Source organism: Hemiscyllium ocellatum, chromosome 2, assembly GCF_020745735.1.
Source record: "Hemiscyllium ocellatum isolate sHemOce1 chromosome 2, sHemOce1.pat.X.cur, whole genome shotgun sequence".
Lineage (NCBI taxonomy): Eukaryota > Metazoa > Chordata > Chondrichthyes > Orectolobiformes > Hemiscylliidae > Hemiscyllium > Hemiscyllium ocellatum.
Window position 1 is genome coordinate 118961830 of NC_083402.1, and position 15503 is coordinate 118977332.

A 15503-nucleotide genomic window follows, 5' to 3' on the forward strand; every position below is an offset into this window, starting at 1 on the left:
CAAATTGCAGAATGTTAATCATAATTGCCAGTCTTTCTTACCCATCAGGAGTATTTCCCATTACATTTCCTTGAAACACTTCAGTGTCTTCAGACAAATCTTGTTTAATCCTGTAAGAGGAATTATAGACAGTCAGTAATTGAAATAAATCAACAGTATTGACCAATGACCGCAATATATTCAAAACCGATTATACATTCCAAAATAATTATCTGAAAACGAACCAGCTCCAGAAATTTAAAGTAAGCAATTACAAGGGAAAATATTTTGAAGCAAGACAGTCAATTTAGGATTTGTTGCATAGTTCTGAATCTATTCATGTGATTGAATAACATTAACAGTTTTTTGAGGAACAAAAAATGCAAATATGTTATGCACTAATAATCAAAGGATCAAATCTTCGTGCACAACAACATGCTGGGGATGTACGGAAGAATAAAATGGCATTAGTAAAGACAAGTGTTTCAAACGTAAATTATTGACATCTTCCTGTTTAAATCTTTGGTACAGAGTGGTTATGAGATACTTAACTTCTTAAAATATCTTAAATGAAAGATGTAGCCTTACCGCTTCCCGGTCATAAGTGTTTCCACAAGAATTGATACTAGCTCCTGCTGATCCTGTTCACTGCCCAGTTCGTACACCAATCCAAGACCTTTAGATGCCACATCTTGACTAAGCTCTACAATGTTAATTAGAGAAATAAATCAGCATAAAGCATTAATTATTTAATAAGTAGCTCTACAGGTTAATTTCAATACAAACTGCAATAGATTCCCTAATTCTAGTATTAGAATCACCAGCTTTCTTCACTGGATGATATTAATTAGGTGCTGTCTTACTGCAATGCCTGGTACACTGATTAAATTTCTTCTGGTAACGGAGATACATATGCTGTCCCATAAAACGGCTGGCCAACTAAGATTATTGATCACATCTCTTGTTGATGCACTATAAGAGGAAACCAGTGGTGCTGATATAATCAAGCATACCCAGATGGAAGTTGGCACATGCACAGTACTGTTGATGTCATTGTTGGGTACCCACTGAATGCTCACCACCTCGTGGCCATTTGACTTGCAACTTCATTCATTCCCCTGTTTGACAGCTCATTCACGGTTTGGCTGGCTGCCCTATTTGCTATCTCACTGGCTGTTCCACTTTGGATGTCTCATTGCCATTCTCTGCTGTCTTGATTGCAGCGAGTGGCAAACACAGAGGAAGAAAGGTAGTGAGCTGCAGGAAAACAATGAGATGTCTGCAGCCACAGTGGCAACTAGGTTGGTAATGGGATAACAGCAAATCATAATCCCAGGATATTTAACTGGTGTTCTGGGGTACAATATTCTCTGAAAACTGCAATACTAAATCATGGCAATAGGTTGGCAGGGTAAGATGACACAATATTTAAGATTCCACATACTACAAAAGCATTTGAAAAAATATGCATTTTGTAGGTGCTGCACTTGTTAAAATATCTTTGAATTGTTCAATGTTATGAATGGCCCTTTTCTTTGGACGGCATGCATGTGAGTGTGACCCTGCAATTGTGGTGGCGACAGACATCGCCTCTTTATTCATATCAGAAGGTGATGTATCCAGTGCAGTAATCAATTCTGAACAAGACTAAATTGAATTAAAAAATCTTCACGTAGAAAGACAAATAAATAAGCTTCTACATCCCCATTACTAAATTTGAGAACTTTACTGCACACTTATGATTTGCAGGAGCAGACAATAATATATATTGAGTTGACTGCATAGAAACATATATACTGCTAGTGAGAAAGTTCATGAAGAACAAATATTTAAAGCTATAATGCCAACAGTACAACTCATGCCATTGTGCCAGTATCAAAAGTAGCTTAAGTTTTACAACTGATGCTTTTTCCCCATATGTTCTGATGAGTGAGAGAATTACAAGTACAAGCAAGATTAAAAACACAGTAACTTACCATCATTCTCAGATAAAATCGAAATGAATGCACCCTGAATTTCCTTTAAATGAGACTGTAAAGAAAATATTATTATATAAATATACACAAGATTGCTTCAGATTTAAGAAAAATCCATTATTTAAAATAAGTTGCAGTACTGCTACAAACTGAGATCTGATATAAAAAACTGCTTTTAAATACCTCACCATAGACAAATATCAATGATGGCTTTTCAATTTTGAAACTGAAATTATGATTGCTACTTAGCAAGACACATTTTACTTTATTCATTCACAGGATGAAATTAAACATCTTTTATTGAATACACTCTGGAAAAGTCATTTTTATCATCTTAATCATAATTCAGCACTGCCTGTATCCCATCATTATAATTAAAAAAGATTGCTATATTATTTTCAAAATTTCACAATATTAATCAACAGAGAAACCTCACAGTATTTAGCTGTTTTGGAAAGTTCTGAATTATTTTTAAAATAATTGAATGTCCTTACCTTGATCTCCTTGTGTTGGCTCAGCTTTTTCACCAGTGACAAAAGCCAGATGCAGGAAGCCTGGCGGACATGGGGATTAGAACTAATGACATATTTCTTTAGGATTTCATCCAGAACCCATAGGACAACATCATTTACTTTAACAGCTAAGGATTGAAACAAAAAAGTCATTGAAATTTGCAGGTGAGCTAGTGAAACGTATCCAAACTACATGAATACATCCTTTTTTACAGGAGGGTTGGCGAATGCGCGAATGGCCTCTGTAAGTTGTAACAATTTGTGATTCTGTGATATTTAGAATAGAACGATAGTTTTGAACCAAAATTTTAATGATGGTCATAATCTGAAAGCTATAGTAACTAATGCTGAAGCAGATCATATTCACATTATTATTTGATCTGCTGCTAACACATAGCCAAACATGATTGCAAAAATCCATAACAGTCCCACTCTATATCACAATAACAAAGATTACTGTAGTTACTTAAGTAAAAAAAAAAATCAGTTAATGTTCATATACAAAGATTTAAAAGAAGTAGGGATGAAGTTGAAGGCTCTTTTGCGTAATTTTTAATGGCCCTGCAAAATGTGCCTTTTGATAGTCTGGATCAATACAATAGTTCCTTTAGCTTGCTTTTTTTCTTTCTTGTGTGTCTTTCTATGCCTCTCTGCTGAGAAGCAGGCACCATTTCAAGATTTCTTTTTCATGGCATTGAGGCTAACCTTACAAAATGACTGGCTCAGTCGGATTTTATCACAATCAAACAAAATGGTTGCATTCATTAACTGTGGATGAAGAATTATTCACATAGTAAAGTTAATTATGTTAGAATCTTCTGTTCAACAGGACAAAAGCTTCAGGTCTTCACAACTTTTGAAGGGTTAATAGATAGCCCTGAAATCCTTGAAATAGTAACACTTTTTGAGTAATTCTTAAGATAACAGAGTGTGATAGCCTGTCTTTAACTCCAGTTGAATTTACACAAGTAGTCATGGTAGCTTTTGGAAACCATTTTGTAAAATGTGCCTATTTCAAAGACAGATCAGTTTTCTTTGTAAAATTTGTAACTACATATTATTATGCTCGAAAAGATAACAATAAACAGAATTCAAGTTCATACTTTTAATGTGAGAGCTCTATTTTAGTCAGCCACACGCAACAAAATACCCAATCCCATCTTGCATCATCACCATTAAAATTCATTAATTTCCCTAAGGGTTTACAGAAATTGTCACAAAGAGATTAAATTTTGAGTACATGCAACTTACCAACTGGAGGGGTATATTCCTCCTCAGCAACCACCCACAGATCGCGAGCTGCTAGAGAACTTGTCCCTAATGCAGCACTGGTGATTGCTTCTCCAACTGTGAACTGCAGCTCTATTTGTTTGGCCTGGGAAGAATAAATAAATTTAGACTTATAATTTGTGATTTTGATTGCGGAGGATAATTGGAAAACCTTATGATTTGGGGCTGTCCACATTCATAAGAGCATCAATCTTGCCTATTGAACTGATCAACAGACAAGTTTAAGCCTCTATACTTGCAATAGATGGCATCCTCAGAATTAGCCACAAACCCAGCTTTGGAGGGGTTAACACTAAAGGTAAGTTGAATCCATCTATAGTGATCCTTTTGGCAGCTCAAAGGGCTAACTTCAGCAGAAGTGAAAGACCAGGAAAGATAAATTTGCATTTTTCTAGTGCCTTACATAACTACAGAAACTTGTGAATGTGTTGTCACTGTTGTGCTGTAAGGGTAATAGATCATTTGTGCACTGAAAGCTTCCACAACCGACAATGTGATAATGATAAGGTAATTTGTTTTAGCTGGGTATAAAGTGGCCAAGGCACTGGGGAAGAACTCTGCTTTGTTTGAAGTAGCAGCTGTGGGATCTTTCATAGTCAACCAAGAGGGCAGGAGGGGCCTTAACTTAATGTCTCAAATTAAAGGCAACTCCAGCAGTGTAGCACATATTCATTGTTCCATTGGAGTACGTGTCTTCATTTTCTGCTCAACTCTCTTGATTTGGGGGCAACTAAACTTATGACCATCTGATTCAGAAGTGAGAGCATTTCCACAGAGTCAAGGTTAACACTATAATGACTGTATCTGCTGAACTGCACCTGGCAGGCAAAGGTACATTGAGATATAGCTGTGTGGCATGGTGAAGAGGCAGTTGAGTTTCTTCTTTGTCTCTTATTGCTGGTCTGAAAACCTACACTTAATAGGAGATGTACCAAGTGGAACAGGACAGCCCAACATCGAGCTTTAATTCAAAACACATACAAGAATAAACATACAGGTACTGCCATAATTTATAATTTGTTTTATTCTTGGCTGATTCTTTGAAGAGTGGTGGCTACATTCTGGTTCTGTTAGCTATACAAGTGACTACAGTGAGGTTCCAGCTGGTACAATGGAGTGAAGATTAAATTGGAGTTCTGAAGGAAGAATCAGGAGATACTTAATTTTTCCACATTGTCCAGGTGAATGAAATACCCACCAACATATTGTGGATTCAGGGAATGACAACATTTTCTGGAGAAAGTGCTGAAATGATCCATACACTGATATTAAGTGCCTTTTGATCAACAATTTTTGAAATTATAATACAGTGTGTGACATTCAAGCGCATCCACATTCAAAACATTTTGATTTTAACTTGAAGCTGACGACACAAGATGCTGCACAGCAATTCCCCAACTTGCAACACCAAGGAGGACTGGAACAGTAGGCTCCGTCGAACCATCTCCACATCTCAGGTATAACCCTGATTTGGATATATACTTCTGTTCCTTTATCATCGCTGAACCAGAACCCAGTATGACACTTAAGTGCAATGGTTCAATAAAACTAATAAAAACTGGTGTTGATTTTGATACCCATATCTCAAGAAAGTTTTTAAAAATCTCTACTTTCTATCAAACAGCAAAAGAGTACATCCATCACACAGACAGTAGTGGTTCAAGAAAAAAACTTGTGATTACGATCTCAAGAGCTTCTAAAGCTGGGCAACTCTTTCATTCTTGACATAGTCACTTGGAAATCAAGGATGAATACAAACTGAAATTCACAATTGAAACTGCACAGTTCAGATCTGTAGAGATACTCGGCTCTCATTGTATGTTTAGTACAATGGTTACCTCAACTGAACTCATCAATCCTTGCAAGAGCTTCTTTTGATGAGGAAAATCACCATCACCAACAGGCAAGTAACCCAGTGTCTGCACTGCTCGCTCCTTCATCTACAGAAAAGAACATAATTGCATGGCAGTTTTAATTAATAACGATGCGATGAATGATTGACAGTTGAGGATGATGTTTTCTCTGTTTCATATATAACCACAAAAGCACATCTAAAGTGAGCAATGTTCCTGATGATTAGGAAGGTAATAAAAAAGCCCAAGTTTTTTCCATAGTTCCTCATAAATCAGATTCTTTATGCAATGAGTCAACCTTATGGCTACTCACTGCATGGACTTCAGTGCTTGACCATCTTCCATATGCACCACTTTTGAAGTAACAACCTACGACAGAGATATGACTGGCTGAATGAACTCTTTTCTGCTATGTACCACAGTATACTTCAAAACTTGTTAGACTAGAATCATAATTTGTTAGACTAGAATATAATATTGTTTTACATTAAGTATTAATTTGGAGTAAGATTAACAAGTTAATTTGCATACATTGATTCCAAAACCTGGCCCTTTAAAATGTGTGACTTCACAATGGTAATACAAACACTTAGCACGTTTGTATGAACCCCCACCTGAAGATAACCATTAGCTAAATGCTTTGTTTAATGTAGGAGATAATGGAACTGAAAATAACAGTCCTAAAATGCTAAAATTTCGTTGTGTAATTTCAAATCCTTAGTGTCTCAGCAAAACAAGATGAAGAAAATCTATTTAGAAACATGATTTGTTTCAATCTATTCCGAGTGATAAGGGAATCTGCATGTTCAATGTTACTTTGTGGGTAATGATATTCTGTGAGGTATCATCTGGAAAGTACCAGTCTGTGACTGTGCCTGTGTTTGAACAAGTGAGGAAAAGAGACTTAAGAATGGAGCTTTGAAGACACGTAAAAATGTATTAAATTTCTCATGAAAATGATCAAGTAACCAATGAGAAAGATCCAAACAAAAAAGCACAAGTATAAAGACATGGTAGAAAGGCTGACTCTCACCTTGTTACTCTCCTTGCCTGAGCGAACTTTAGCTAGCAAGCTTTCCACCAAGTGCAGTTTTGTGAACCCAGGCCCTTCATTTATGATTGGTAAAGCACCGTTTCTTCCAATTTCACCAATTGCTACACAAGCAGCCATGGCCAGTGAAGGGGATGCATCATCTAAAAATGAAGCTGAAAGATCTTTGTTTAAAACATTGCACATGCACCTGATACATATGTTAGCTGCCATACTTTAAAAGAAAGGATAAAGCTATCAATCAGTCTCAAGATATGATAATAAGATTAACGATTTAGAAAGAAACACTGCCCTTAATTTTTGGCTCTCAGTAATTATAACTTCAGGAGCATACATGGAAGGACTGCATGCGTCTTGAAGTTGCTACTTTACATCCAGAATGGTAGAGGAATCTGTAGTCACCAAGACTGTGCTTACTAGTCTGCACCACACTTTTGTTTTTCAAACAATTCAATGCTTAAAGGCTGCTGATATGCTTCATGTGCAAGGAATGGAGGGATATGGAACAACTGCAGGTAGAAGGGATTAGTTTACTTTGGTGTCACATTTGGCACAACATTGTAAGCTGAAGGACCCGTTCCTGTGCTGTGCAGGTAAATGTCGGAGGTTACGCATGTGGGACAATACTGTATACAGGTCTGCAAACTGAGATGGGTCTCTCAACAATGATAAAAGCAACAGCACAGGCATGGTCAGCATTCTATGGTTCCCCAGCCACTACGATAGGAGTAAATACATAAAAAATAGAAGAAGTAGGAATACAAGGTGTTTATACTGCTAACAACCATTTGGAATTGTCCCTTTCAGGCAAGGTTTCAAATGGTAAACACTGGAATTATGTCTTTTGATACCATTCTGGTTAAACACTACCAAGCAAGACCACAATTAAGAACTTGTCTCAATGTCTAGTGGAAATTCAAACATCCTCAATCTTTCAAAAATATCGTAGCTTTAATTGCACCCAATCAAGATAAAAAGAAACCACTGGCAACAAAATTCATAACTAGTAAAATTGCTGAATAGCTCAATCGGGTGCTCTCACAAATAAAACTATAATAACACTATATAGATTTATACTGTAAGTTAATTACCAATTGTTTCCGTAGTAGACTGGATTAGTTGGTCTTCCAGTGGTTCTTCAGTATCCGAATGTTCCATATCTTGGATTTCTAAATTTGCTCTCTTCTTTCTGGCCAGGTACCGTCCTATCATATATCCTAAAGCCAGCAATGCTCCATGCTGTGTTTCAGGGCTCTACAGAACATAGAATGTGAAAAGTCTGTTACTTTGTTGCTCTCACATATAACATTAATGATACTGGACAGAGCGAAGATCATACTCTTATTTGTAATGAAGAATTTACCACACCCTTTGCAAAGCTGTTCCTGTACATTTACGACGACAACATTGAAGAACAAAAGTGGAATATTTCCCAGCTGTATCTCACCTCCAAAAAGTAGGATAAATCTAATCAATCCAGCTATTGCTCCATCAGCAAAGGAAGAGGCCATCAATAATGCTTTCAGACGTCATTTACTTACAAATAACTGACTCAGTGATATCAGTGTGGGTTTCGCTAGAACCACGGTTCCCAATCTCATTAGAATTGCCGACCAAAAATGGAAACCAATAGATTCCACTGGCAAATCCTTAGGCAATGAAGCAGTTTGTGCCACATTCATCTAGTCCTGGACAACATGGAGGCATGGGGTGATAAGTGCTCAGTAATATTCAGGTCATGGAAGTTTCAGACAACCACAAGAAAAAGTCTAACCATCTCATGATATTTGGCACAACTAATACTGAGTCCTTCCTTATCAATATTCCATTCACCAGTGACAAAACCGGAACAGACACATAAACGTCGAGTGACAGAGAAGGTGACTGAAGCTAGCTGTTCTGTGGTGAGTGTGTCCGCCCCAGATTCTAGAATGTATCTCGGCCATCACTAAAGTACGAGACAAAAAAATGATGAGAAACTCTCTATTTGTAAGGATGGGTACAGCTACCATCAATTAGCTTAAAGATTAACATCCCATCAATTAGCCTAAAGATCTATTCACAACAAAACAATGGGGACAAGTACATCATGCAGGAAAGAATATTTCAAAAACTTCTTTTGAAGCACCATCCAAACCTATAATCTCCACCACCTGGAAACATTCGCACAGCAGCTTGCAGACAACAAACTTTGCTTCAAAGTCACATGACACTGACATATCAGCTACTCTTCATTGCTTCTGGGACTGTCTTCCTAACCGATCATAACAAACTCCTTCATCATATGGACTGCAATGTTTGAGGAAGCTATTATCACTGCTTTTTAATGCTAAAAATCATAAAAATTCCAAAGAATTACTAAAAGGATAATGCATCATCTCATCATTATTTGCCTCTCAGACAGGGAGTGTAGCCTGAAAACACTCAAAAGGATGAAAGCGAGCAGACAGCAGAGCAAGAAAAATTTCCAAGGCTCAACAAAAGTACTTACACCATCTTTACTGTTCTTGATGAGATTCTGAACTGCCATTTGCAGGTCATTCCCAGACATAACGGATAGCACCACTGCATAAAGTTCTGCTGCCAGCTCACGGATCTCATCTTTATTTGAGTTCATGAGGCCCTTTGAAAAAGTGGAGGAGGGAGTGTTAGTTAAGGTAGGAGAAATATTTATCAATCATGTTTCTTAATTCTGGGAAAAGGTCTTACTTGTTTTTCTCTAGATTGCAAACTTTGAAAACAATTTAAAATGAAATCAATGCCTGAGCTAGTCAGGAAGCAATTTTAGAAAAATGCAGTTGAACTTGATGCTATACAAAAATTGCCTTAAACCAGCAAAAGGAGTACTGCCAACTGAGCCAAGATGGCTCAATGCATGTTTATTCATAATATGTAAAAGAAAAATTTGAACTTAACGGTTATAATGGTCAAAAATTAATATTCACTGTCTCTGTTTTAGTTTCATCCAAAAAAAATGTTATTTCAGCAGATTATGAGCATACCTTAATCCAATCTATTTTGTCTGTGAACTGTGCAGCCAATTTCTGTGGATAGATCGAGACTACTTCCAACAGACAGTAAATCACAGGCAATCCTGGCAAGAGGACAGAAAAGAGGAAAAGAATCAAAGCAGAAAATTAATTTGAATACTTGGTCCGATGACGCACGAAACTTAATTCCATAGTCACTGGTATGCACCCACATAGAAATCAGGAAGTCAGTTAACATATAACATCTTCTGCCCCAAATTCTCTCCTGAATCATTTACAGAGGAACCCTCGCTAATCCGGCATTTGATTATCCGAATTTCGGATTATCCAGCAAAATCGCAAGGTCCCGATGCTTGGGCTAAACTGTGTTATCCGGCATTCAATTATCCAAACATTCGATTATCTGACAAAATACTCCCTGCTCGTGACGTTCTGATAATCGAGATTCCCCTGTATTGTATTCATGTTACACAACTGAGATCTGAAATTGATGCACCCAATAATCAGTTGTGCGCAAAAGTTCAGCATCCGGTTACTTGAAATGGTGTTTAGCTTTTTTAATCAAATGATCTATTCCTGTTACACTTTATTAAGTGAACTTTTAGAATACATTTTTAATTTTTCTTATTGAGTCATGACTTGCACCCATCTGAACAAGGCCAGGGAATAAGATGTGAAGTTAAGTTACCAAAATACTGAAAGAACTTCGCTGTAATAATCCATAATGCCATAGAGAATTTTAAGCACAGTAAGAGATCATTCAGTCCAAATGATCACTGCTGATGTTTATAGTTCCCAATATGACATGCCCTATACCATAAGGCTTTCAGACACTGGAGAAGTAGGCCATTAGGCCCATCAAATTTAATCTGCCATTCAATGAGATCATGACTGATCAGGTAATTCTTAACTCCACTTTCCTGCCTTGCCCTCAAAAACCACAAGTCTCTTACTAATTAAACATCTGTTTACCTCAGCCTTGAATATTTTAACAGCCTAGCCTCAACAGCCCTCTACAGTAAAGAATTCCACAGATTCACTATTCTCAGCGAAATATTCTCCTCATCTGTCTTAAATAAGGCAACTCTCACTCTGAGATCTGTTTTTCTGAACCTAGACGACCTCCCCACATTCATCCTGTCAAATCCTAAAAAAAATCTTATTAATAGGGTTTCAAAAAGATCGCCTTTCATTTCTCTAAGCTTAATAAGCTCAAGCTAAACCTACTCAACCTCTCCTCATAAAACACAAATCCCTCCAACCTAGTGAACCTTCTCCAGACTGCCTCCAATGCCAGTATATCCTTGCTTAGATAGGGGAGCAATATTGTTCACAGTATTCTAGGTGGAGTCTGGCTAGTGCTTTGTAAAGCAAGACTTTATTATTTTTATAGTCCATTTCCTGTGAAACAAAAGCCAACATTCTATTGCCTTATCTATTATCTGCTGAACTTTGATGCTTCTTGCGATTCATGCACCATTCACCCCTCTTTGGAATGAACATATTAGACAAGGTTTTCCAAATCTAAAAGAGACTGCAATAACCTGAAAAACATCTGAAAATCTCGGCCTTTTATGCAGTATATGTTTTCAATGTCAAGTATAGCACAGGTCAGATACACATCTTTGTGCTGCAGATTTCTGCAGTCTTTCTCTGTTTAAGAATATCCATTGCCCTCTATTATTCATTGCTAAAGCGCATAACTTCACATTTTCTCATATTATATTCCATCTGCCAAGTATTTGCCCACTTGTTTAACTTGTCGACATACCCCATAGATTCTTTACATCATCCTCACCACTTGCCTTTCAATCTATTTTTGAATCATCTGCAAACTCAACTTCTCTTATCAAAGTCATTAATGTACACTGTAATTAACTGTGAGCCCAACAATGGTCTTTGTGACACTCCACTCTTTGCAGGCTGTCATTCTGAAAATTCCCCCTTTATGCCAACTCTGCATTCTATTATTAAGCCAATCCACTTGCCATGCTAATTTACTAACTCATCGAGGGCCGAAGGGTCTGTTCTGCGCTATAATGTTCTATTATGCGCTGTTATCTTATTAAGTTGGCTTGTGTGCAGTATCTTATCAAATGCCTCTTGGAAATCACTCCACCCTGGGCCCAAAGCCCATTATTCTTATGCATAAAGCCTTTTTTTGTAATGCAAGTTGTAATCTACCAGAGCTCCTGGCTGGTTTCATGGATGTTGACTGTGCTTATGACTATGACAAAATGGTGGCCAACTCATACACCATTAATTTATGTGATCTACCTTTTTTCTTTTACAAAAAATTTCAGTCTGCTACCCTAAACAAGAAAAATCAGTTGAACCTTATTACAGTCGCGCAGTCATTTCAGCAAACTAATGTAGATCAAAACATGTTTTTTTAATTTGTATGATAAAACACAATATAAACAGGGAAGAAACAAATACATGATGCACAGGTGCAAATGTCCAATGTTTCCTCAAGGCATGCAACGCAACCAGAAGGAATCACACAGGCCACTCACTCCAGTTGAAAATAATGGTAATGCACGATTATGCAAAATAATTTAAATAATGCTTCAAAGCGAATAGGCATTGCACAAAAACAAAATCAAGACAAACTTTGCCAGTTCCAAGCCAGTCACTTGTCACAGGCTGGTGGATGCTCCAAAAGCTGGCATTACTTTCAGTTCACAATTAAAGATAATTATGTTCTCCCCTCTACTTTGATTGGTCTTACCTACTATGGCTGACAGTAGCTGCTTGAGAAGATCAATGTACATCTGCACATGATTAATTTCTCCATTCTTCGATGACGATGGTGAAATTATAGAGTCAGGAACCAAATTTCTGACATAACGACCAATGGCTGGGGCTTGGTCTTGCATGTCGACAAAGCTCTGAGATATGGGTACCACCCCTGCACTGTGTGCCAGGCACATTCGCAGATACAGAATAATCTACACACAACCAAATTCATAATATTAATATTTTAAAGCAAAAACTATTTACTTTTTAAACTTTTCCAGAGGGAGGGAGTTGCTCAAATTGTCTTCAAATCCATGGTTCTGGGTTTTATCTGTTATACAACTCTCCAATGTTGCAAGGGGAAAACAGCTTGCTACCTAGTACACAGCTAAATAAATTATCAGTTTGATGTTTACTAAAACATTAAGCATATTGCTTTTTCATGCACTATTTTAGACTTCTTTAGGACATAGAATATAGTTACTTAAAAAGTCAACTTTTGTTGTAGATAATACAAGTACAAATATTGCAATAAATATTATTTTGATTTTGTCATAGTTAAGGTAGTCTTGTGATTGTGCAAAATAAAGTTAAACTATGAAAAGACAGAAGGACGACCTGTGTTTTGATTTTGTACTTCATTGGATCCAGTTATGAATAAATTCACTCTGCTAATATCTCCATTGAGAAGATCCATTTCCATTTCTCTTGTTCCCAAATTTCAAACAGGGCATTTTAGAATAATAAAGACCTCGTCCAAAGGATTTAATGAGGAAAATGCACTGCACAATATTATCTGGCTGGGATCTTGTCAGGACTGAACTATCTGATCAGTTTGGAAAGGTCAAAGGTCAGGACAAGTGCTTTCAGCGATCCTGTTCTGTAAGGGAGAATAGTGGGGGGCGCGGGTAACGGACGGACGAAGGCAATAAGATAGCTTCCAATCTCAACTTAATAACTGTTGATTGAAAAAATATTATCGGTTGAAATAAGACTAAAGTCGACTACTGTCAAATTGTTCTTTTGCAGAAACAAAATATTGCAGTTTACAATAAAGAACAGAAACTGCTGGATATTTCACATCAACTACCTTTTGCCAGAACAATGTCCATGCTTCCAGTACTTAAATGAACACCATTAATTACCTTATTTAAAAAAGCTTTTATTTAACCTCGCACAACTCTACAGTGAACCCAAAATCTTCTAACAGAGGTAAAAGTGCTTATTTTAAGTATATCTAATTTTGTAGTAATTGTGATAAATTAGGAGAGTTTTAAATATAAATATAATAGGAGTTTGTATTTCAGCTAACCAAATGTCTGGTCATCACTTTGAATACTTTGTTTCATGCATTGCATGAGTACATTTTTCCTTACAGTTAGAAAATTGCAGGTCGAAAGAATGGAACATGAAAATCTCTGCTTTTCAAACACTTAAATTAGCAGTCATGATCTTGGAGGAGGCCAGTAGTCAGAGAGGTACAGCACAAAACAGACTCTTTGATTCAATTCGCCCAAGCTGACCAGATATCCTAACCTAATCTAGTCCCACCTGCTAGCACTTGGTCCACACCCCTCTAAATCCATCCAGATGACTTTTAAATGCTGCAATTGTACCAGCCTCCACTACTTCCTCTGCCAGCTCATTTCATACACACAACCCTCTGTGTGAAATTATATCTTTCTCCTCTCACCTTAAATCTATGCCCTCTAGTTCTGCCTCCCCACCCCAGGGAAAAGACTTTCTCTATTTACCCTATTCCCAGCTATTAATTGAAACAATTACATCACAAAATTTCAAGTTTTAAACAAAAGACTTCAGAACACAAGAAAATTAAACAAAACAAATACTAACAACAATATATTTGGTACACTTATTCTTCAAACCCAAAAATGTCAACAGAACCTTTTGTTCAAATTTTAAGACTGTTCTACACTTACAGAATCTTATTTTTCTTGAGACCAACAAAAGGGTGTCACAGTGCTCAAGAATTCACAGTCCCCTCAGTGTTCCCATTATTCTCTTAGGTATGAGGTATTTGGGTCCTTTCACTCAGTTGCTCTCCCTTTGTCCTTAAGCACGCAGTTTAAGCATGGGCCTCACTCTGCTTGCTCAGTGACACCAAATCAGAAATACTTTTGATTTCTGTTAACTGTCTATTCCTAGTCCAAGCTGCTTTAGACCTCTTCACAGTCTTCAACTGTCTATCTCAAAGCTGCTTGCAGATTTACTAGTTGATTATCTAAAAAAGCAGAATGACAAAGGCTGCCTCCCTGCATAGCAATTTGGCAGACCTGGAATGACCTGCAGGAGAGGAGTGCTGATTGGTTGACAAGTGGACTCCAATTGGTACAGGCAGTGAAATGGAGAATGCATCCCAGCAATTTTCAAGCTGTGTAATATACAACAACTATTTGAAAACTTTACTTGAATGCAATAGAATTATTTATTTGGAAACTCAAAGGACAGTTAAGATTCAAGTTTTCTTTCTATTATACCCATGGAATTTATTAACTGAAACTTTTCTCTCTCATTATTCAATTTGTGTTGCCATCTATTTTATTATTTTCATCATTTCTGCTTATACTAGAAATAATATTGCAGATAATCTATCTGACCTTCAACCTATCAGTTCTTACCTCATTGTATGTAGCAGGATTAAATGGCAAAACGTACGTTCCTGCAGTATATTTTGCTGATGTTTTTATCCTCTGAGAGGCCTGATGAGAGAAAATAAACAAGTTCAGAAAACCCATTTTTACTGTCCATCGGAGGAAGGAAGGAAGCAGTTGGGTTGTTTTTAAGGGGATAGTGCACATTTCAGATTCTTTATGCTTTTATTTTGGGTAAGAAGGAAATTAATAAAAGGAACATGTGAAAAGTGCAGTAAGACGAAATGAGATAGAAGAACATCCAAATTGTTATTGAATGACTGCTAGCTTGAAGCAGCAAAAAGAAAAATCCATTTCTCTTTGCTTGTTTCCTTTACCCCCTCTTATTTGTTCATAGGATGCAGGCATGGATGGCCAGCATTTTTTGCCTATTTGAGAAGTTTGTTGTGGTAAACTGCCATTGTAAATGGCTGCAATCCATGTGATGTGGGTACACTCGCA

At 37.0% G+C, this 15503-nt stretch overlaps 1 protein-coding gene across 2 annotated transcripts in view; it reads right to left on the minus strand.

Moving 5' to 3' along the window:
• The window catches only part of ecpas (Ecm29 proteasome adaptor and scaffold), a 109808-nt gene that overhangs the window by 39593 nt on the left and 54712 nt on the right, over positions 1-15503 (minus strand). For both annotated transcript variants that reach the window (XM_060839377.1, XM_060839385.1), the window contains exons 17-28: positions 15030-15110; positions 12383-12602; positions 9664-9755; positions 9153-9284; positions 7753-7915; positions 6644-6816; positions 5596-5697; positions 3719-3842; positions 2450-2595; positions 1956-2010; positions 568-682; positions 42-110 (exon numbers count right to left, since the gene is read on the minus strand). In XM_060839377.1, the coding sequence (XP_060695360.1) occupies positions 42-110; positions 568-682; positions 1956-2010; positions 2450-2595; positions 3719-3842; positions 5596-5697; positions 6644-6816; positions 7753-7915; positions 9153-9284; positions 9664-9755; positions 12383-12602; positions 15030-15110 (1472 nt within the window). The remainder of the gene's footprint in view (positions 1-41; positions 111-567; positions 683-1955; positions 2011-2449; positions 2596-3718; positions 3843-5595; positions 5698-6643; positions 6817-7752; positions 7916-9152; positions 9285-9663; positions 9756-12382; positions 12603-15029; positions 15111-15503) is intronic.